A 23,909-nucleotide genomic window follows, 5' to 3' on the forward strand; every position below is an offset into this window, starting at 1 on the left:
CGCGCGGGCGGGAGGGCAGGGCGGCCGCCCGCCGCTCCCCTCCCCGCTCCCCCGGCGGGCGCGGCGCAGCCAAGACCGGGCAGGGCCGGGGGCGCGCTGTTAGCTCGCGACCTGAGGCGTGGGGACGGGTCAGGTAAATCCGCGGGGGGCTGCTGCTGCGACAGCGGCGAGGCGCAGTCCCGGCGGGGTGTTTCCTGGGGCCTCCAGCGCTGTTTTCTTTCCAGGTGTCTACTCGTCTTTCTGCAGCGAGGCGCCAGCACGGACACTAGCGCTTTCCGCCAAGAGAGCGTCGCGATTTGGCCCTTTCCAGGGGAGCCGTGGCCGGCGGTTGCCGATGCGCCCGGCTCGTGGGCCCCAGGACATTCCCCCGGGGAGCTTGGACCGCGTTCAGGAGCCCCCTCCCCTGCCCTCCCCTGTCCCCGGCGCCGGCGGGCCGTTCCTCACACGCACACTTAGGCCGGCAGGCGTAGAACCACCCATCGCACCCACACGGACGCACCGTCCAGCGTCCCCTCAGCGCTCAGTCACACTTGGGTATGCGGACTGCCCCTCAGGGCAGCAGGAACACCTCTTCCTTCTCCAGAGACTGGGAGGTGGAGAGAGGAATTTGTGGGCACCGCTCTCCAGTGCTCCCCCACCTCCAGCCCTGGAAGGCGTGTAACAGGGACAGGCTGGTGGGGTGCTGGCTGGGGCTCAAAAGGGCGCCTCTTCTGGGGCCTAAATGAAGCTTCATAAAGCCTGGGCAGGAGCTGCCCCTCCAGGTACCTGGGCACTCCCTCTTTCACTCCGTTGTGGGGCAGGGAAAAGGGACTCTTTGGGGTCACTTCATGCCTTCCCCCCAAGTAGGACTGAGGACACTGTCTTCATCATGCAGAGGGTGCCGGGTCTTCCTCCATCCGAGAACCAGCCCGAGAAGCCTTTCCTCTGTGCCTGGGGAATGCGACCCCTTCCTGAGGGCACGGTGGGATGTCGGTGCTGGAAGAGCTAAGCAGCCGCCATAACCTGGTGAGGAATTCTGGGGGTCCTGTCGCTTTGGAGCCACATACTTGTCTTTTTGATTGTGGAGGCTCTGATCTGGTCAGAAGCCCAGAAGGGGAACATGCATTCAAAGCGAAAGTGGGTGTCTTCCAGGGAACGTCAGGGTTGGGGAGAGTGCTACAATCCCTTCCACCCTGGATGGACTGGGGAGCAGCCAGCCTTGGACCTGCCCTCTGCTCCCAGCTTGCAGACTGAGCCCTAAATTCAACCCCTGGAACCCCACTCCCATCCCGCCTCGTCTGCTCTCTAAGGCTCTTGGTCTTCCTGCAAGGTCCAGACCAAGGAGGCTGGGCTCCCTCCGGCTTTTATCCATTCTGATCTCCAGGTTTGCCCGGACCAATGTAAGTGTTGCCCAATAAAACCTTCTATGACCCCCCCTCTGCCCCATTCACCATACACATAACCAGTGTGTCCTTTCCCTTCTGCCTTTTTAGTAGCTCCGGGTAAATATTGATTTGCCCCCAGTTTACCTCCTCCCTGACTGTCCATTTGCAGACTAAAGAACCGGCCTCTGTAGGGACCTGATTTTTTGTGTTATTTTCTGGGGCCTGTTTTGCCCCCTTCCTTCCTCCAAGTGGCATAGTAAAACTCACGGTGACAAAGAGGCAGGGTAGGGTTCAAGGCCCCAGTTCCTGACAACTTGAGGGCTATTTTACATACGGGTCAGACAGGGCTGGAGGCCAAGGTCAAGTTGAAAGTTGCAGTCTAGCCAGCCTGAGAACTGCCATGCAAGCCTGGAGACCCAGACAGCTGTGAAAGGCCCACCGCCCATCACCCCTCACTCTTGACTTCTTTCTCCTTTGGAATTCTTGTTTCTGGCTCTGTTTGGTTATGGAGCATTTTTTTTTTTTTTCTGCCTTTGTGGAGTTTTTGGGGCGGTGTTTACAGACTCTTCTTCTCTGCCTCCGCCCTGCTCTTGGCCTGAGCTTCAAGCCTCTTCTGTTTTCTAGCCAGACCCGGAATAACGAAAACGCAGCTCGGGGAGCCCCCACCAGCCAGCGCCCGTGCCAGCTTCCCCCTGGCCATGGCGTAGCTGCGGGTGCACACGGCCGCCAAGGCCAGCTCCACATTCCTCAGTCCCTCTCCCCACTTCACCGGAGAGTGAGCCCTGCGCGCAGAGGAAGGGCCCCAGCTGCACAGACTGCCAAAGTCGACTGGGTCCCTCCTCACCAAAAATGGTGAGACAAGATTTCCTCTTGTGCACTGAGGAGCTGCGAGCAGGTTTGTCTGGGAGGGACGGCTCTAGGGGGAAGGCTTTGGGTTGCATCTCAAATTAGGCTTTGCTGGCTATTTGGTGGCCCTGCCAGGGAAGGGCTTCAAATCTGAATTATTTATTGAGCTTTGTGGTGGATCCTTAGTGATCAAGTTATCTGGATATTTTCTTAGTTTAACTTTCAAAAACTCTAACTCTGGAGACATTGTTACTTAGAGGGAGGCAGCTTGCTCGGTCCCTTCGTGTCTTGGATCTCGATATATATGAAATTATTTTCTTTTATCAGGCAAGCCAATGGCGTCCTGGCATGCCGTCACTATTTTTAAAAGTCTGCAGCTCCCAGTAGATACAGACTCGTAGCCACCAACCAGTGGTGATGGTTTGTAGAATTTGAATGAGCTCCGTGAATAATTTTGGGTCTCAATTTCTAGGATTTCTACTCACTTAGAAGCTAGAAAATCTCTTTCTCTCCCCTCCTTGTCCTTTGCCAAGGGACATAAAGGACTTGTTCATGGTTCCCAAAGCTGTTTCTTTGCCTCTTAGCCCTCCAGGCAGCCACCACAGGCTTGCTGTGGAAAAAGAAAGGTTGCAGGGCAATGAAGAACCGGAGTGTGCTCTGGGAAGCAAGCACAGAACTCCCAGCTCACTTCTTTTTCCCAGAAGCAAGGTCAAGATTCTTGCCTGATCAGCTAGTTGGCCCTGACCCTCCGTTGTTTTTTTGTTTGTTTGTTTGTTTGTCTTTGTTTTTTTCTACCAGGCTCAGTCAGGAATTCCTTTGGGATTACAGAGAGGTGCCATCAACTTGAATCCTGGCAATGACAATTTATCCCTTTGTGAGCTAGGCTAGGGAAGCCAGGGCACCCAATGAATGGGATCTGAGGCAGGAAGTGGCCCCTTGAGAAAAAGGGTGGCAGGCAGGGGTGGAGGTGTGCTCCCTCATTTCCCCCAAGGGGCCCTGACCCCGCAGCAAGGGCAAGGTGGGAGGGCGGTGGCAGTCCAGTGGCTTGGCCTTTGTTCCAGGAGCCAGACCCTTGGCAGGCATGGCTTTTTACCTCTTAGGGCAAGCCGGGGTGCGGGGGGGGGGGGCTTTGCTATCTTGGACTCTCCTTCTGAAGAAAGAGACCTTGGCTGAGTTTTTTTGGGGGGGAGTAAAGGGTAGGAGATTTGTTACCAGCCTGGGCTGGGGGGCCCTGGGCTCTCAGGGTTAGAAAAGAAAGGACAAAGGGAAACCAGGTTTTAATCGAGTTTGATTTTCACTAGCAAGTGAAATTTACCTGCTCTCACTTTAACTGGGAGGAGGCTGTCAGCGCTGCTCCCTGGCACTATTTCTCTGCATCCATCCAGCATTCGGATAAACATTCCTCGGTTGGTTTTAAAGACACTTTGTATCTCAAGATATTCATGTGTTTCTAATGTATCCGAGCAGCTTTACGAGCGGCATTTGCAGAACATCTTAACCCTCTCTCTCCCGCCACAGAAGGGGTGGGGGCGCAGAGATAATGGCACCGGAGGAAAGATACAGGAGGGGGAAATGGCGGAGGGGCTGAGGCTAGCTTAGAGGGAAAGGGAAAGAGACGGGAAAACAGCTGAACAGGACAGCGCCTCGGAATCTGCAGTCCCCCAGACCACTGGGGAAGAGACAAGTGGAGGGCCGGTCTGCTTGCGGTGGGGCTTCTTGAGTTTCCCCACCCTACTCCCATCAGGGTGGAAGCTGTTCTCATTTTCTTAAGGAGAAACCTGAGCTGAAGCTGGTTAGTAGGCAGGACACTGGCCCATCCCGAGGCACTTGCTCAAGTTTTGGTTCTAGATTTTTGTGCATCTGAAGCATTAATGGAGCAGCAACAGGCCCAAGGCTGTAGGAACAGTTTTGGACTCTGGGAAGTCACTGGGCACTGCGGTGACCCAATGCTGACACTGAAAATGGAAGTGCAAGATCCAGGAAGACCTGCTCAGATCCCACTTTGCCCGTTAAGATCCCCTCATCCCGTGGGTTTTGAGGACAGCAAGTTTGGGGGGGGGCACAGCTCTCCAACTGCCTGGTGGGGTCCTTCAGTGCCAGGCCTTCAAGGCCACCAGTGCATAGTAGTACCTGGGGAAAGATGGTGGCAGAGCCCTGGGAGGATCTCAGTTGCAGCGGAGCCCTGTAGTGTTGCTACCAGAAAGTCCTGAGCAAGGTGAGGGACGTCCCCGCACAGTTTAGGACAGCCAGCCCCATGCCCCAGGCTCCTCTGAGGAGCAGCGCCTCTGCACAATGCCAGCCAGCGGCGCCCTCCCTCCCCAGGGTTGGCGCAGACTTGCAATGAGGGGCGCCCTCCCGCCTCTGACACTGGCGGCCCTCAGGCTCGGGGAGGCCTGGGTGACCCCGCCAGTGGCGGTGGTGACGGCGAGGGGAGCGCCGCCCGCCCCGACGGTGCCCGCCGCTGCTCTGCTCTTCACCGGACCTGGACGCTCAGCCTTCGGTCAAAAGACCGGAGCAGGCGTCAGAAGCAGGGGGACTCCAGAAAGGAGGAATCGCCTTCCTGAAGGTCTCAGCTGGCCGCTAACTTCCCGGCCCTCGGGACTCCGGACCCACGCCACCCAGGGAGTGAGCTCCCCGTCACTCGGCCAGGGCACTGGGAGAGCGCAGGACGCCCGCCCGAGGAATCCGGGCGGCCGCGCGTGGAAAGGCCGAGCGGGCTCTGTCCCGACGGTATCTGCACCCCCCTCCCCGCCGGCCTGCACCCCCATTCCGGTTTGACGCTCCTGCCCGCAACGAAACAGGAAACCAGCGCCCGGCTTCGGATCCATTATGTCAACAAATATTCTGAAGACATTCGAGCTTTGGAAGGAACTGGGGGGTGTAGCCTTAAGCATGGCCCCGGCCGAGTCCAGGTTTTCTCGCCGAGAAACCCGCGCAGGCAGCCAGGCGGCCTGGGCCCGCGCGAGGCCATCTCCCCGCAAACCCTCAGGGCGCCCACGTCCCAGACCGGGGCTGCGAATTCTCCACGCGGAGAGCGCCCGAAGGAGGAGCGCGCCCCGGCGCAGCGCGGGCGAGGGCCGTCAGGACGCAGACAGAGGTGCAATCAGACTTTTACCAGCGCGGTCTAGGCTGTAATCATAACGACGTGTGAGCTCTGATACGCACCCGCGGATTCACACATCAAATGCGCCCCACACACGGCGCAAAAGACACCCAGCGTCACGTGGGCGAAACGCAGGCATCGGCCCCGAGGAAAAATAGTTCACCTCGTCGGAGCAGCCTGGGGACATCCTTGGGGGTGGCCGGCGCCTCCCCGCCCATTCTGATATTTCCTACCATTCACCGTTCCCTCCCCCCCCGGCTGTGTAAATACACCTGCCCCGGCGGAAGGCGAGACCCCGACGGCCGCTTACCTGGTCCGGGTAGCTCTGGCCGGCTCCGGGGCCCCGCGCGCAGCCGACCGGGGCGCGCGCCGCTCAGGGCGCAGTCGCAGCTCCTTTGTCCCGCGGCCCCAGCCCCGCTCGGCCCGGCGCGCAGGCCAACGAAGGAGCTCAATAAAAACTTTTGATATTAGTTTTTATGGGTAGTTACCCTCTGGTCCGGGGAGCTGAGTGCGGAAGCTCCATTAATCAGCTCCCCAGCCTCGGGTTTGGATGCTCAGTTTATGGGCTGGGGAAGGGAGGTCGCCGGAAAGCAAGCTCGGGGATGGCCGGCTGCTTCCCGAGACGTGCACAGGGAGCAAGTCGTTTTCCGTTCCTGGAAAACGCAGGTTAAATGGGTACCTCCGGGTGCTATTCCACTAGACTATGTTTTTACTTGAGCCCCCTGGCAGGGGTAATTTTTCCACCGTTGCCTAATACAACATTTAAAAAATCTTTTTATTATGGAATTTTCCAAATGCACGCAAAAGTCTAACGAACCCATATATACCCAACTCCCACTATTATCATTTTGTCTTTCAAGTTTCATTGCCCAGGTCCACTTTTTTTTTTTTTTTTTAGCATTTTATAGAAAATTCTAGACATGGCATCGTTCCACTCCCAACACAGGGTTTTGAGGATACATTTCAAGGTTGAGCAAAACTGCTCAATAAAAAGGAATCCTTCCTCTGTCTGAGGGTAAGAGGTCAGTGTGTTTGAACTTGAATCGCTCTGATCGCAATCTAGCAAGAATTTAAGGATCCACCCAAAAGAAATCTGAACCAAAAAAGCGGCTTGGGGTGTGGGGCATCCTGCTTGAAATTCTGTGTCTCTTCTCTTTCAAATATACATACGAGGGAGACACATGCTACCCTTTCCAGGAGTGTGTCATTTTTTTAAGAGATGATTGCTGCAGCTGCATTAGGATTTGGGGGAGAGATGAAAATCATGGCTCAGTCCTTTCTATGTCCTAAATTGACATGTATTCCCTTTTAATTGGACAAATGACAATTTTGCATTTCAACACACCTCCTCCCCTGGTAGAACCAAAAAGAGATTTCTAATGATTAAGCCAGGAAAAGCATGTTTGTACAGCAACCACAGTTTCCAAAAATAAATGCAATTCGGTGTGTTTTTTAAAAATATCAACAGCAGTAAAAGATTTTTTTTTTTTTTAAAAAAAGAATAGATAAAGGCATTGTGGTTTATTTTGCTTTAATCCAGCAATCTAATTGATAATGAACGTAATCCTGCCCAACAAATTCTGAAGTGTGGTTTACCTAAGAGCCTTGGCAACTTTCGGAAGCAAAAGGGCAGAAATAAAAAATAGCAAACCATTGAATTGGATGGGTCCTGCAGCAGCCAGCTACTCCAAAAATGCGAAACTTAACTTGTCTGAGAGGATCTGAATTGTCCGTCCCGGGCAAAGTGCTGGATTATTTTGTGTTCAGATTGCTCATGGTTCCTTAACCACCTTTTTTGGGGGGGCGTTGTTAAATATCTGGGATGCCTTTGCTCTAGGATGCTCTTATGCTAATATATGCTAATGTAACCGCTGGTCGCATTAGAAAAGAGCTATTTGTCTGTCGTAAGGAATGTGTAAATTAAGCAAGAGAACTGTATGCTCAGATTTTACATCACTCTCGAACAACTCCAACTGCACCCAGCAGGAGCCCCTGGAGATGCTGCCCTGAGTCCCTGCCCTGCTGCCTGGGGGGCATCAGCAAGATTGGTCCCCATCGGGGCTTTGGGTACAGCAGCTCCTTCGAATGTTTCTAGTCTCCTGACTCCAGGATGGAGTTCACCCCAGGGTCCCGGTCAGGGTCAGGTTAGGGACGGCAGAAGTGAGATGATTTGGAGGAAGGGGGTGAGAGGAAGAGATGCCCTCACAGAAAAGCTGGGAGACAAAGACGAAGGGAGGGATGGGAGGGCAAAAAATAAGAAGCAAAGAAAGCATGATTTCCCACAAAAAGTCAAGCCAAGCAGCAGAAGGCAGGCCTGTGTTTTTAAAGCTCTGCAGAAGCTCATTCTCTGCGGAAGCCGGTTCACTGAAGAAGCCTGGCTGGGGGCCCCCGCTGGCCAGGATCGAGAAGCGGATACTTAGGCTGTGAGCCTCCCTGAGACTTCTTTAACTGCACAACAGTAATCTGGGTTTTGAGAAACTGATTGGAGTCCAGAATTAAATGTGGGCTTGAACTTCTGCCCACAGAAAACGCAGGCAAGGAATTCTGGCTGCTATCAGCTGTCCCGGCACAGGTCTCGAGCCAGACTTGGGACAACCAATGGAGCCTGCTAGCAATTATGTGCTCTCAGCCACTTTTAAAAAGGCCATATTTCTTTACATTTCTAGGACCTAATGTGGGGTTATGTCGGGTCATGGGACCCTTGGCTGGTGCAAAGTAATTTGATGTCATTGAGAGCAAGCAGACTCGTTTGTCACCCTGAGGAAAAGACGTCCCCACAGGCCTGAGATGGGAGCAGAGCAGAGTTGGCAGGGGCTGTGGGATCCAGTGACGGGTCCAATGCTGGCTTAGCTAGGTGGGCTGGGAGAGGGGCTTTCTGGGTGGTGTGTGTTGGCGCAGGGAAGCAAGAGGTCAGCTGTGCTCCAAGCATGGACATCAGCCCATTGAGCTCCTGTGGGACCCAGACTGCTCCAGGGCCCTGGATCTCAAGTTCATTGGCTACAGGATCCAAATCTGAGCTTTTCATTCCCTGAAGTTAAAGCTGGGTAACACAGCTGTAGTCCTTCCTCCCACCCCCACTCGCCGCTGCTCCAGTGGTCTGTATTGGATTCAGTACAACCTAAGGGAGCCTGCCTACCGGTGGGACAAGATTCACCTGGCTGAGAGGTGAAGAGGAGTGGGCAGAAGGGGGCCGGAACCCCTATATCTCTTTGGGGATGCACTTTGGTGTGTGATAGGGCTGGCTAAACATCTTGGGCTTCAGGCATTTGCCTAGGATGGTCTCATCCACTGTTTCCAGTTACTTTCAGTTATTTGGTGTTGGTTGTTTTTTTTTTGGTGGGGGGGGAGGGGGAGGTAACAGAAAGCCAAAAAAGAGGGTTCCCTGAGCTCTCCTTTGAGAATCAGGGAGGGACCAAGCTCTAGAGTATGGGTACCTATGGAGAAAGCATCTTGACGGGCAAAAGGAGGAGGGGCCATGGAGGCCGTTTGTGACGGCCCTGGACTGAGCCTAAGGCAGAGTCCTCCCGCGGAGGGCAACTCTCAGACGTCATCTCTGCCACCTGCAGTCCCCACCCCGAGGGCCTGGGAAGTCTACCAGGAGAGCTGTGGGCACACTGCGGCCGGCTCAGGGGTGGCTCCTGGGATTCCCACATTGAAATGTGACCCATACGTATCCCTTGGCCTCTGTATCCTCAGAAAACGTCCGAGTTCTGCTCTTCCTCCCTGACAACTCCAAGAGGATGCGATGCCACAAGAAATGGAACAAGACGGGGAACTTAGACTCAGCCCAAGCGGTCGCCCAGGAGGCCCGGAGGAGGGAGCCGCCCGCCGTACACAGGTGAAGCCCGCTCCTGGAGATGCTGCAGCTGGCAATTCTCAGGCAGACGGGGAGGCGGGGGAGGCCGCCTGTCCTTTCCGTTGCCTCTGGGTCAGAAGAGGCGCTGGTGCTGCGGACAGAGCCCAGGTAGGACGGCGTCCCGCACGTGGGGCGCGCTCCCCGGGGTCCCGAGAGACGCCCAGGCCGAGGTGGAAATGAGGAAGCGGACAGGGCAAGGTCCGATGGCCCCACGACGGAGATGGGGCGAAAATCCGCCCGCAGTCCCTGGGAAGCCGGGCTCCTCGGGCTGTGCGGTGCGCCCGGCCCGCCTCCGGGTGGGATGGCCTTCGGACCTCCGGCCTCCCGTGGATTTTTGCCGCGGCCTGTTGGTCCCCAGAGTCACTCAGGACCCGTGAGGAGAACCCTCGCTGGTCGCTCCAGGACTCCGCCCAGCCCTGGTGGAGGAAGTCCAGGGGCACTAGGGCGCGAATGCGGGGATCCTGGGCCCCTCGCGCCCTCACTTGGCCCCTCAGTCCCTCCACCTGGAGAGGGGAAAGCCCATGAGAGCTGGGCCTTTCCTCTCGGAGGTGGAAGCTGCGCCTCGGCCCCGAGATCTTCAGGACCGTCCCTGCTTTGCAGGGGTGGCCAGGGAAAGCCGGTCTCGGTCTCCGCCCTGCCACCCCCGCGCAATCCTGCGGGAGTCGCGGCGGAGGTGGGTCGCCGGAGGAGGCCGGGCGGCGCGGCTGCAGTTCCGCCCTCTGCCCACTAGGTGTCTCCCAGTTAACCGGACGGCGGGGAGCCGCGGGTTCCCGGGGCGCCAGCCTCGGTTTCCCCCCCGCTTTTGGAAGTGTGTCGTTCCGCTGGGAAAGCAACCAGTTTTCTTTCCTTTTTTTTTTTTTTCCTGCCCCCTCCTCGCCCCGCACTCCAGACCCTGGCTCTGGAAATCCACCAGAATCAAACGCTGGCTCCCTGCGGGCCTGCGTCGGACCGCTCTCGCCATTGGAATCTTTTTATGACCTTTGATGTGTTTAAATAACATAGCGAGGCTGAGCACACACCTCGGATTAAACTTTAATCGGCAGCAGCCAAGGTCGCCCAGGTGGTAAACGCGTTTCCTCCGATGTCTCCTGGCGGACACTGCGGGGTCCGAAGTCTGGGGCTGTGGCCCCCACTGTGCCCTCCCGCCTCTGCCCAGGCCGGTGGGGGCCAGGACGAGGGCCATCCCATCCAGCTCCAAAGAGGGCTGAGGAAATGGGATCGGACGCAGACACCCAGGGTGGGCTAATGACCTGAACACAGTTTTTATAGCTACTAGACAGAATAGTTAATTCCAAGAGGCACTTCCAATTTCCCCTGACTCCAGAGAATGGTTGGAGATCCAAAGTCATGGTCAGGGCCTTGATTGTTTCCCCCAGGTTGCCCAAGGAGGGGTGGGAGGATTGCTGGTAATGATGGTGCAGCCAAATTAGCTGATTGTTTTGAAGCTTGCCAAGCCCATTTTGGGTAGGTGGGGACCTAGAACCCAGGCCATACAAGGATAGCTTGAATTTCAGCTGGGCTGAGTCACCGGGGCTCAACATAATTTTCTGAACCAATACACTCATCATAGAGAATTGTCTTGGGCAGTTATTTAGGTAAAAACCCAAGGCCAGGGCAGCATATATAGTGAGGGCCAGCAGCATGCTCTTAAAAAGGGGATGTGTACATAGGGCTGGAGAGCTAGACAAACCATCAGTAAAAGTGGCTTCCTCTGGGGAGAACTGGGGGCCAGAGGGTCCAGTGGAGAATTCACTTTTTGCTATCAATTCTTTTGTATTGCTTGCAATTTGCACCAATATTATGTGTTAGCCATTGAGGCAATACTTTTCAGAAAATAGGGTGTCTCATTTATCCCATGACCAAACATGCTTTTGGGGAATTCCTTCTACATAGCAAACCAGACTTGGATTCAGGTGAGACATTGAAATAAGGCACCTAAAGCTCAGGCCAGAGCCTTACTGGCTATCCAGTCAGATTTCCATCTCCTGGGAGGGATTCTCAGGCCTTTCTCTGCTGGGCTGGCCCTAACCTGGAAATGAACCTGCCAGCCCAGAATATAAAACCCCAGTCATTCATAGCAACGGGAGAACTCCATTGTCTCAAAAGGAATTAAAGCCTGATCTTCAATCACACGCCCCCCCCATCCCTGAGTGCCTGAGGGTTTATAGACAAGGCCCCTACCTGCTCCTTCAGATTAGAGATTCCCACGGCCCCTAGCCATGGTGCGAATAGTAAATATTTTTTACGTGTATGTGTATATTTGGTGTATCAATTCTTGTCCCCAAGTTTCAAGAAGCTCCACATACTTGACTGGGGTGCTGACTACTTGAATTAGAGACAATATTACCACTCACTAAAGTTAGTTTTAAAAGTGCTTCTTCATGGAGCCTTTTGGGGGCCGGTAATGCTCTATATCAGGACCTGGGTAGTAGTTACACAAGTGTATACACATATAAAAATTCAGCGAGCTGGGTGCTTAAGATTTTTATGCTTTGCTATATGTAAGTTATATGGCAATAAAAAAAAATTTAAAGTGCTTCCTCATAACGACCTGTGAAGTAGGTCCCGAGGTTGTTATAATCGTCTCCATTTTACCGGCAAAGCAACTTAGACTCAGGGGCAGCTGGACGGTCCCCTGCCTCTGGGGGAGACAAGAATCACTCCCAGGCTCCTTCTCCTGGCCCTGCAGCTTCGGTGGGGGGCTCTTTCTTTTCCAGCCGTTTTCTCAGGTGGCAGGAACCAGCTCAGTCTAGAGCAGCTCTTCTCAGGGTGGCTGTGCGGGGAAACTGGGCCATCGACCTGCAGCTTTCTTCACATTCCTTAGCCTTTGAGCAGGGAGACGGTGGGGAGGCTGCTGTGCCCAGAGCCTGCGGTGCCCACAGGTCCCCACTTGTGTCCCTCTATAGAGGAAGAAAGCCTCTGGGGCTAGGGACATATTTCCTTCCCATCCCAGTCACCCCTGCCCAGGCGCACCCCTCAGCGGAGCCGGTGGCCCCAGAGACCCCCTCCAGGCAGCCGCACCCTCCCGCGGGGGACCCCCCCTGTTTCTCGAAAGCACAGGCGGGGGTGGAGTGGGGCCGGGCTGGGGGTGCTCTGAAGGAAGGTGGCTGCAGTTACATGGCTGAGGACCTAGAAAGCGGTTGTTATTTATTCCAGGCACAGTCGCAAAAGGCTTCCAAAAATATCGAGCCGAGATAGTTTATTGCGCAGCCTGTCTGCAGCCTGTAATTATGCGTTCAAGATGTTTAATGTGTGCGAATGCATTAGGCGCTCGCGCTCGTGAAAGCCCGGCCGGCGCGGGCGGAGGCAGGTCTGGAGGCAATTACGTCGTACAGTCGCAAACATGATTCCGCTCTTACTGTAAACGGCCCCGGCCACCTTTACGAGAAGCCGGGAAAACCTCGGGAGGGACTCGCGGCGTTGACGCGGACCAACTGGCTTTTTCCCTGCTCTCCCGCGTGGTTCGAAGCGTCTCCGGGCGGCTTCTGTGCCAGGCCCCGGGGCTCGCGGAGAGGGCGCGCGGGGCCTGGCGCCGCGATGGGGCGGCGGCAGGTGGCCCCCCGCAGCCCCCGCCGTGGGCAGGGCCGAGCCCCCCCCTTCTCCCGGCTGTTCACGTCCCGGCCCCCGCCCCGCGCCCCCGTCGGGCCGCCCCCGCGCGCCGCGGACCCCGCTCCAGGCTCTGCTCCTGCGCCGAGGCCCTGCGCCCACGAACAGCCCTCGGACAGGCGCAGGCCGAGCCCGTGCTGGGGCGGGGTGCGGGGCACCCGGGGTGGACGAGCTAATTTGGGTCCCGGGTGCTGCGGGGACCAAGAGGGCACCTAGGTTGGGGACCCCCGCCTCCACCCTCGGGCCGGCACGTTGGCCCCCAGGGGCGCGTCTAGCGCCTCCCAGCCCGCCCCGGCCCGCGGGAGCCCCGTGAGGTCTCGTAGTGGCACCTTCCACGCCACCACACGGATATTTCGGTCCCTATATTCGGGCAGCGACTCCGCCCGTCCAGTGAGAGTGACCAGTGCGGGGACGGCGCCCGGCCCGGAGGGACAAAGGCGGCAGGTCGGCCGGCCAACAGCAGCCCTCGTCTTCCCCGACTTCCATTTCAGCTCGGCCTTTGAGGCCAAAAACAACAGGGCAGGGCCCTGGGGTGGTGCCGCGCGGCGCTCAGCCCCAAGCCCAGCGGGCCCTGGGTGGGCGACCCCGGCCCCGGCCCGCGGGTGGCGGCCGCTGCGGTGCCCGCGCAGACCCCGCGCAGACCCCCCCGCAGACCCCGCGCAGACCCCGCGCAGACCCCGCGCAGACCCCGCGCAGACCCCCCGCAGACCCCGCGCAGACCCCGCGCAGACCCCGCGCAGACCCCGCGCAGGAGCCGCGCCCGGCTTCCGCCGCGCGCGGGTGTCCGCTCATTTCTCCTAAAGGAAATGACCAGATTTTCAAACTCATGTGAGGCCGCTGATCTAAAAACACACACACACAAAAGAAAAGAAAAGCATTTGGCGCTCGTTTCGTGTTGTGGGGCACGTAAGAAAATCCGTGTGGGAGTCAGAGGCCTGGCAGGCTGCTGCTGGCCTCAGGGCTTGGGGAATAGGCGGGTGTGGAAGGACCGGGGAGGGTGAGCTAATCGCAGGGAGGGAAACACTCACACAGAGGGGGGAACCGCCAGGCGGGGTTTGTTCCTGCTCCAAATGCATCAGGCCGGGAGAATCCCCTAGGGCTAGAGTTCCTTGGGCTCAGGGGTTTGGGGTCCTCAGATCCATCAATGGTGGGGAAGTTTCTAAGATGTGAGAGCTCCGAGCCTCCCCCTTAAGGGTGCAGGCTCTAGCTACAGGAGATGAAAGGGAGAGGAAAAGCCTAGTGGGGGTCCTGGGTGGCTGCAACCCCAAATAAACGCCATGCCTTGGATGCCTGGCCTAATGCAGTTGCCAAGGCTCCCAGACCTGGAGGAGGGAGCTGGTTAGTTCTGCAGCAGCTGGAAATGTGAGGACAGCAAGACCCCGGCGGGAGGTGCAGACTAAAGCTCTGAGACTATCCCATTGTTTTTCCTCTCTCCCCTGGTGTCTCCCTTCCTCTTTCCCCTCCCCCCCCTCAAGGGGGTCAGGCCTCCAGGTGCCAGTGGCTTTGCTCCTGGGCCCTAGTTGGATGGGATGGAGAGACTGAGAAGTTTGAGAAAGGGTTTCACTAGTGGTTCAGATTTCAGAGACCCCAGAAGTGACCACAACCCAAAGCCCCCCCCCCCCCAAAGAAACTTTGACATTCAGTGTCCCACAGGTTTGTAGCCTACAGGGCTTTAGAAAGGTTGTCTTCTAACCCAGAGGCTCCTGGCTGCCTGTGAGGCTAAGCAGAATTTTGCAATGAGAAGGGGGGGGGGGAGCCAGTGTTTCTGTAGATTTCCTGGCTCAGTGCAAAATCAGTGCTCACAGAAAAAGGGCATGTGTCTAAGCACTGCTCTTTTTTTTTTTTTTTTTTAAATATATCTTTATTGATTTCAGAGAGAGGAAGGCAGAGAGAGATAGAAACATCAATGATGAGAGAGAGTCATTGATGGGCTGCCTCCTGCAAGCCCCCGACTGGGGATCGAGCCCACAACCCGGGCATGTGCCCTGACCGGGAATCGAACCGCGATCTCCTGGATCCTAGGCTGATTCTCAGCTGCTGAGCCACACCGGCCGGCAGTACTGCTCTTTTGAATGTAATTTCCTAGAATCCAGGGTTTCTAAATGCACCCACAGAAACACAGAAAGGCCCAGGGGAAGGTTCTCGCCTCTGGAAATGACTCTTCCTGGGACCCAGAACCCAGAAATGGTGAGTGATTCCTCACCTGGGTCCTGGGGCTGGGGTAGGCTGGGCTGGGCTGCCAGGGGGCCTCCCTGGAAGCTGCACCCAGCCAGGGAAAGGTGTGGGCTCGCAGGGAAATGGGTGAACAGGGCCACCTGGAGACCCTGCATTTCCCGGCTGTCTAGATCCCCCGGAGGCGGAATTCTCTGCCTGGGAGTGACTGTTGCCAATTCCAGATTCCAGATTCAGTTTTCTGGCCCAGGAAAATCAGAGCCTTATTTAAATCTTTTCCTAGAAGTTATACACTCATTCTTTAGCTTTCTGTTTTCTATTAGCCAAACAGAGACTTCACGTAAGATAATCTGGGTTTCTCCCTCCGACCCCTGAAACATGTAATTTGGGGGAGATACTGTATTTCAAATGCCAGTCCCCCCGTAATGAGCCCAGCTTAGCAGTGTGAGCTCCCACCCTCCCCTTAATGAACAGTGCTGTCGAGAAATCATTTCACTTTGATCTAGTTTGTGACCTGATTTTTTGGCTTAAAGAAGACTGGGCGGCTAATTGGATTCTTCAGTTGCCTTTAATCTCCACCTCAACACTTGGAACCTGACCAAGCTGAATTAAAACAAGTCTGATAAACAAGATGTAGCTGGCTCCCAGGTTAACAGCAATGAGAAAATCCCCCCCACCACTGTGGAGTTTAATGATCACAGCGTGGTTGGCACCTCACAAAAAAACATGAGGCTGTAGGCCCCCAGAACCTGCAGCCCGGAAGTCTTCAGAATCCTTTCCCCTTCCCTCCCAACACCCTGGCCGTGGTTTAATTAGAAAGGGCAGGCGAGGGCTGGAGGGAGGTGGGGAAGCAGAACTTACAGTTGGTGCAAGAGGCAGGGTTGGGGGCTTCATCTCAAAGGGAGGCAGGACGTCGAGGAGACTTTGTCCCTGGGAGAGGAAGCAGGCCCAGCCTTTGAGGGCTGGACAGTAAAGATTGCAATTCAAATTTCCAACTGTGCTCCGGGAGAGGGAGCGGGCACAGAAGGGAAATAGGATATGACCGGCAGGGTTATGCAGCCTGAGGGGCTGGGAGTCTTGGGCCTTATTTAATCTTTTCAGATGCCAGGGTTTTGTGTTCTGGAGGCAAAGCAGAAGGGGGCTGGGACCTCCCCATTCTTGGGGGGAGGGGAGGATGGCTGAGAAAGGGTCCTCTTGGGCTCCCCTCCGATGCCCCAGTTTGCTCTATGCTTAAGAAGCTGGAGCAATTCTGAGGGGCTACTTCCTCGCAGGCAGTGGGAGTTTGGTTTAGGTCAGGATCTCTCGACCTAGACACTATTTATATTTGGGGCTAGGTAATTATTTGCTGCAGAGTGTGTCCTGTACACTGTAGGATGCTAAACAGCATCTCTGGACACTATCTACTAGATGCCAGTAGCCCCTATCCCAGTTGTGACAATCAGACATATCTCCAGCCTGCCTGGTGTGGCTCAGTGGTTGAGCACTGACCTATGATCCAGGAGACTGAGTTTGGATTCCCCATCAGGGCACATGTCGGGGTTTCGGGCTTGATCCCCAGTAGGGGGCGTGCAGGAGGCAGATCAATGACTCATTTTTGATGTTTCTCTCTCTCTGTCCCCCTTCCTTCCTCTCTCTGAAATCAATAAAGATTAAAAAAAAAAAAAATTCTCCAGTCGTTGCCAACTGTCTGCTAGAGGCCAGGGGTTTCCCCCAGTTGAGAACCACCAGTTTAGGCCTCTGTGAGGCAGGCACTTCTGGGGGAAAAGTGGAGTGCTTTGCTTAAAGTAAATGATCTTTTGGGGGTTTCAGAGACCCTGAGGAGCAGGATGGAGGGCTCCCTCTTCTGTGGCCTCTCTGGACAGCTGGACTGTGAGCATCTTCTCAGGGCTTCTTGAATCTCCACTGCAACGCCTTCTTGAAACCTCTGGACAAACACGTAGCTTCAAGGGCATATGATCCAAACCTTTAGACACCCTAATCTAGGACGAATGTGTGTGTGTGTAAGATAGATGCTGGGGGAAGTGGATCCAGGCCTCACCTTTTCCTGCAGCCATGAGTAGAAGAAAGCTCCTTTTCTTGGCATACCTGGCCTTGAAGTGGGAAATGGCTGAAATTTGTGTAACCTGTGCTATTAGGTGTATCAGGGAGTGGAGAGCCTATTGCAAATGTCAAGGTGAGAGCTGGTCTCTATGATGCTGTTAGGAGATTCTTATCCAGCAAGGGGTCCGATAGCTCATCCTTTCCCTCCAGCTCTGAGACCCAGTCAACCTGACTCGGAGCAACCTCTTTTCATCTAGGTGTTCTGAAAATTGTAAGGTCCAGGAAAGTATGAGTGTGGCATGATTTATTGAACATTTGGCATTATTATTTTAAGGCTGGTGAAAAATAATTTTAAAAATAAGAATATTACCTCGATCCTACCATCTTGACCAGATCCTTCCTCCCTTCCCCCCCTTCCTTCCTTCCCTCTTTCTTTTGAGGTTTCCTTCCTTAATGTGTGCATATACAACACAAATGAAAAATTAATGATTAAGAGAAATCAGTTAATTCACAAGGCAGTTCTATCAGACTTAAATATCAATAATAAGAACAGGGTTAAATTGGAATATATATATATTCCTTAGTCTCTCTCTCTAGAATAGGTTATTACCATTTAAGGCTAACCAGGCACCTAGGAGTCAGGGTCTCCATATGTATTAAGCTTTAGGTATTTGACAAAAATCACTCATTGAGTGCTTAAAGAGTGCTAATCATTTTACAAATATTAACTCATTTAATCTGCCAAACAACTCTAGGAACGATCATCATCATTGCCATTATCCCCATCTCACAGATGGGGAAACAGAGGCACAAGCAGGTTCAGTAATTTACCCAAGGTCATCCAGCTACTAAAGGGCAATACCAGGGGTGAAACCCAGGCACTGGGTCCAAGGGCCATGTTTTCAACTGCTAATCGCTGCTGCTTCCTGTTAATGCACTGGATAGAGGCAGGGGCCGGGGAGGGGAGGTGGGGAGGTGGGCATCTCTGTACTAAGCAGGTAGCCACTGCTCTAGAAGCCTCACTTGGGGCTTCAGAGCCAGAGTCCCCGTCAACAGTGGGTCTAGTGATAGATGCTTTTCTGATCATTGAAAGTAAGTTATGGGATGTAATGGATATCCCTGGTATTTACTACCTCAGGAACACAGGAGATGTAATGAAGGAGGGAAAGTTGTAACTGCAGAAAAACACCAATTCTAGTAACAGAAGTCAGTGGCAGCCAGAGACGTTCTCCCAGGTTTCCGGCCCTGCTGGTGGCCCCTCCACCAGGCTCCATGCAGGCAGGAACCCCCCAGAGGAGGAAAGGGGCCTGTTATAGGAGTCATCAACCTGTCACCACGGTTAGGGTGAATATGGCTTCTGAGTTGGGGGGAGGGGGTGGAGGCTTAGTATTTAGCACCACCAGCTGCAGGGAAGGGGGAAGGGGCTGTGGAGGGGGGATTGAGAAGGGGAGGCTGGAGGGGGAGCAGGCCTTCTCTACCTATAGCCCTGGAACAGATATTTATTGAGCCAGCAAGGCTCCTTGCTGGCCACTGCTTGGCATTTAACACGAGAAGGGGGTACTTACCCTCAAGAAGCCTTAACAGTCCTTAAGTGTGTGCATGTGTGGGTCTGTGTGTGAGAGAAAGACTGGGCGACTACATCCATGAGCGCCCGGGGGTCTGGTTGGGGCAGGCAGCAAGCAGGCTGGAGTGCTTGTCCTGGGCCTAGAGGGTCAGAGGGGGTTCTCTCTCAGGGACATGCAAGGGGCATGGTGGGAAGAAGCTCAAACCCAGTTTGGCTCAAGGTGAGGGAAGGGTAAGGGGAGAACTGTCCAGCACCCCCTATGTTCTAGATGCTGTTCCTTGTAGGGATTCTCTCACTGAACCCTCACAACTATCCCATGAAGCCAGCACTGTTGTTATTCCCATTTTACAGACGAGGATCCCGAGGCAGAGGATCAGTGACGCGTAGGAGATCCACAGCTGGGCGGAGGAGGCCTGCGGTGACTGGGGAGCCCCCAGGTGCTCAGGTGCACCTGCGCAGGTAAGGCCAGGTAAAGGGGAGCCCCGGGGGACGGCTTCGGTTCGGAGTGCGGTTAAGGGAAAGCGGGCTGTTCTCTCAGGTGTCTGCCCTTCCCCGGCCACCACCCGCACACCTTGCGGGAGTCAGCCAGCACTGATGAGAAACTGAGTCTTCTTTTCCAGGGCGGGGCCCTCAGGGTTGGGGACCAGAGCGCGGAGGCCCGAGAGGAAGCTGGGAAGGCGCCAGTGGACTGATGCACAGACAGATGGACGGATGGACGAGGCCAGGAGGAGCAGCAGGCCCGGGGGAGCGCAGGGCGGAGCCGGCAGGGACCCGGCGGGCCGGCGGAGGGCGAGCTGAGCGCGACGGGACCTCCCCGGGACCTGGGCGCGTCGGGGGGCTGCGCGCGGGCAGAGCCGCTGGGGCCCCGCCTCCTCCGCCCGCCCGGCTGGGGCCGCCCTGCGGGAACGTCAGCGGGGACCCCATCCCCTTCCAGCGGGGGAGAGGGACTGACGCTGAGGCTCTGCGGCTCATCCGCGACGACCACAGTCAGAAGACTGGTCGCGTTTGCTCACCCTGCACGACAGGGTCAACTGAAGTCATTTATTCCGTGACCCTGTGTGGCGTCCACCGACTCCCCGACAGGCGCTGCGCTAGGCTCTTTTCATTCTAAAATACATATTTTTTAATTTGTGACTTTTGGGGATACATTTAATTGAAATACTATGTTAAAAAAAAGTACATAACTCATGAGATCAACAAAACACCACAAAGTGAACACCCCTGGGTAACCAGCCATAGATCAAGAATCCGACCACAGCCAGCACCGCACTACCCACCAAGGGTGCCACCATCCTGACACCTAACACCAGCAAATAGTCATTTTCATTCAACAATCAAATGATGCTGTGAAAGGTCATTACACACAGACAACAAAGTGTGATAAATAAGAAGTCCCCTAATCTCAGCTGCCGCTGGGTCGAATGGGATTTATCTGGGTATTTGCTTCTCCTGGATCTTTTCCAGGGACCAGAGACCTGGGTTCTTCCCTCCATCCTGTGGTCTCTGGTCTCCCTCGTGGGATGGCTTTCACCCTGAGGACCCTCCGTCTGTGACCAATGAGAGTGGCTTGGGTGTGTCTCAGAAATAATAGGATGCATTTGGAGTGTGACTTGTTGAAGTTTTTGTTACTGAAACATATTATTTATACGTTCATAACAAGGTGAGTGTCTCCAGTCCAAGACTCGTCATAAACCTGGGGCCTGGGACTCATCATAAAACCTCAAAAAGGTTCTAGTACCTTAAATAACAACTGGAGATTTCTTTAGAAATCTCTATGGAAGAGCGTATCTGCCTGTGTGAGCAGAATCTTCCCAATGACAGTCCCCTCAAGTACACTGGGTGGTACTTTGGAATGGTCCATCCTCATTGGTACGACGTGCTGATGGTCCAACCCCAAAATTGTAGGGGGCATGGATCCCAAGGGGTGTTTTTCCTACCGGTTCATTCCCTGTTAGGGTGATGGGTAAAGTCCAGTCTCCCCAGGCTGCCTAGCCAGTGCCCCAGGCAACCCCTGCAAGAGGCCAGGAAGCCCACTCCAGCAGAACTGAGACCTCACGCCACCAGCTGTCCCCCAAGGCAGCTAGATGTCCTCAGGACGGGGGCAGCACCGGGTATGGAGAAAAGCAGAGTAACAATTCCTTAGACGGGAGTGGAGATTCACAATCCACAAAGCGCTGGCCATTTTTCTGCATCTGTTCGGTGGGGTTACTATGAATACTTCCTTGGGTTTTGTTTTTGTGATGATGGAAGGGTCCAGAACAAGAAGACCCCTGTAAATTTTGAAGTGCAAGGTGACTCTGGCTTTGGAGTCACACAGACTTAGAATAGAGTCCCTACTCTGCCACCTACTGTACTTGCTTTGTGACCTTGGGCAAGTCTGTTCACATTTCTAAAATTACGTGTGTTTTTTTAACTCAACAATGGCTATAATAATATCACCTAGATAGCCCATAAGACTATTGTGAAGTTTAAGTTCTATGATTCAAATAAAGCACTTAGCCCAGTACCTAGACTAATGTATGTATAATAATGGTTAGCTTTCATTACATATTATTAATATTATTATGTAATATAATTCTTTTTATTTTTTCCATCACCTTTTATCCCTCTCTGCCATCTTCCACCTCCACCCACCCCTCTCCAACCCCACAATCACCACACTGTTGTCCATGGCCATGAGCTCTCTCTTTTTTTTTGCTCAATCTCCCCACCTTGCCCCACCCCTCCCCCAGATGTCTGCCTGCTCTCTATGAGTCTGTCTCTATTTGGCTTGGTAGTTCAGTTCATTAATTCCATCTATGAGTCACATGGTAATTGTCTTTCTCTGACTGTAATATAATCCTTATAGGCATGGCAGAAATCACTCTGACTCACAGTGATAAAACAGAAAGTGCCGAACTACAGCACTAATGTACGCTACATCATGGATGAACCTAAAAACTTACGCTAAGTGAAAGAAGTCAGACACAAGAAACTACCTATTGTATCATTCCATGTACCCAAAATGTCCAGAAAAGGTAAAACTTTGGATACAGAAGGAACATTAGTGGTTGCTTCAAGCTGGAGGTGAAAAGAGAGATGAACTATAGAAGGGTGGGAGGGATCTTATGGGGGGATGAAAATGTTCTAAAATGGGTTTATTGCGATGCTTGCACGGCTTGGTAAAGCTACTAAGAATCATGGGATTGTACTCCTGAAATGGGTGACTTTTATGATATATAAAATCTATGTCAATAAAGTTGTTTTAAAAACCCAGGAAGCATCACAGAAGAGGGAGAGCAGGATCCAGGTTTCCAATCTGGTGTTCTTTAGACTGTGGTGCAGCCATTTGCCTGCTATTGGGTGGGAGAGAGAAGGCAACCAGCAGGGGAGCAGCTACTGTTCGGATCTCCATTCAATATGAGGTGGAACCAACAACAGACAAACAAACAAGCAAACAAATAAACGATGGAACCAAGACAATTTGGAGAATGTGGAGATCCCAGTGTCTAATGGGGGAAGATAAGGTTTTTGGGGCTGTGTGTGTAAAAGACTGCATAATAATTATGGCCTTTATTAAATTCTTAGTATTCTAAAAAGCTAGTGCTCTAAAACCTTTATATAGATCACCTCGTTTAAACTGCACAACATACTGTAAAATGAGTAGTGTTGTTATGTCCATTTTTGAGGTGACGAACTTAAAGCACAGAGAAGTTAAACAATTTGACTGAAGCCATAAGCTAATAATATGAGGCCGAGTTAGGTGGAACCTAGGTAGTCTGTTCCAGGGCGCCTGCATTTTACTCTGATGCTATAAACCCCTATGAAAAGGAGAGAGATGCCAGGGGTTTGAGCACAAATCTCCAGTTATGTGTGTGAGTGTGTGAGCCTGGAATAGCCTGAGATTTTTGCCTAAGGAAATAGGATGTTGATTCATGTGTAAATAAGAACCATACCAGCTGTCTTGGAGGGGGTGGATCCTGTTTATTGCCGCTGGTGCCATTTTTCTATATGAATATTTGAACATGCCAGACAGCCCATTCGTTTCTGCTTGTTTGAAGTGTGGCTATGCTCATTTCTCATAGTATGAACTGAGCTCATGTTTCTGGAACAACATTCAGACTGATTTAAACAATCCCAGAATTACAGCCTTTGTCCCAAATCGCAGTCCCCTCCCAGCATCCTTCACAGTGTCCCTTCTTCAGTCAAGAGTGTCTATTCCATGCCAGTTCCTGTCCCTGAAGATCCTGTTCTACTCTGCAAGTCTTTTCCTCCATAAAGTATGAAGCCTTTCTGGATTAAATAGAAACAAAACCACGTTTTAAAGATTTGCTCTTATGGTTTGCTGCATCGGGAGAGAATCTGTGCAGCTAGGACATAACAGGCCGCATCTACACAGAACTTGGAAACAAAGGATTCAAAACTGCAAAGCTTTCAAGGGCCAAAAAATACTGTGCGTAATCTTTTCATCTGAATCGTATGAATAGATTGAGGGGAAGTAAAAGTCTCACTTCTTTCATTCTTTTGGTTGAAAGGATTTAAAAGCTGTTTGCACTTATAAAACAGGCAACTTGTAAGTTGAAAAGAATGCAAGTTTCTTGGATACAGTTCAGGGAGAAGAGATTGAAGGGCAAGTTAACATAATAATAAAAGATCAGAGAGAAGTGCACAAGTGATAACTATCTGGTGGTCTTGGGATAGGGAAGGGGTATGATTTTTTAAACTCTTTATTGTTAATTTGTGTGTGTGGGAAATACAAAACTAATGCATGCTTATTTAAAAAGAAAGCAAACTTAGAAAAAATATATAGTGTGGCAAATTAATGTCCCCCATACTCCCCTCTCACCATCACCCCGAAGATAAACAGCGTAACCTTTGGGTGTATATTACCCCAGATGTATGTGCATATAAAATATGCATATATTTCCTGTATGATCACCCGTGAAATAAAAAGTCGCTAATCATATCTGAGTGAGTTGCAGACATTTACTTACAATTCCTCTCTGTATTTTAACAAATGTGGAATCATACCATATATTTTTACAACTTCCCTGTTTTCATTTAATGTAAGCTTAAACCTGTTCGTCTGTGAACGAACAGATCTCCTTTTATATAGAGTATTTCTCCTTAAGTATACTCATTTACTTAACTATTTTATTTATATGTTGATGGACAGTTGGGTTATCTCCACTTTTTCAGCGTCACTGAAATGTTGTAGTGAATATTTGTAATGCATTGTGTAGGGAAAATTTGAAGACGTGAGATTGTGGGGGTAATAACTGTGAATTCATAATGTCAAAATTGCCTCCAAAGAGGTTTAATCTTTTTTTTTTTTTTTTTAATATCTCACCAATAGTGTGAGTGTGGCAGGGTCCTTCT

The 23,909-nt window shown here is 53.0% G+C and overlaps 1 protein-coding gene across 9 annotated transcripts; it reads left to right on the forward strand.

Annotated features, from left to right (window-relative positions):
• The first annotated feature begins 36 nt into the window (after window positions 1-36).
• LOC308561472 (uncharacterized protein) lies at window positions 37-23,494 on the forward strand. Of its 9 annotated transcripts, none has more exons than XR_013999496.1 (8): window positions 37-133; window positions 225-761; window positions 875-1,005; window positions 1,132-2,259; window positions 9,010-9,151; window positions 18,903-19,010; window positions 19,172-20,211; window positions 21,400-23,494. XR_013999496.1 is itself a non-coding variant. In XM_081146676.1 (7 exons), the coding sequence occupies exons 4-7, from the start codon at window positions 2,214-2,216 to the stop codon at window positions 19,347-19,349; spliced, it is 474 nt and encodes a 157-aa protein (XP_081002802.1). In that variant the 5' UTR covers window positions 37-133; window positions 225-761; window positions 875-1,005; window positions 1,132-2,213; the 3' UTR covers window positions 19,350-23,494. The 9 variants fall into 9 exon arrangements, 1 of the variants encoding a protein (XP_081002802.1); XR_013999498.1 differs by having other exon boundaries at window positions 1,132-1,379; window positions 1,989-2,259; window positions 9,010-9,277; window positions 19,172-23,494; XR_013999499.1 differs by having other exon boundaries at window positions 1,132-1,379; window positions 1,993-2,259; window positions 9,010-9,277; window positions 19,172-23,494.
• Window positions 23,495-23,909: the final 415 nt, after the last annotated feature.

This window comes from Miniopterus schreibersii (genome assembly GCF_964146895.1).
Source record: "Miniopterus schreibersii genome assembly, chromosome: 9".
In the NCBI taxonomy this organism is placed as follows: Eukaryota; Metazoa; Chordata; class Mammalia; order Chiroptera; family Miniopteridae; genus Miniopterus; species Miniopterus schreibersii.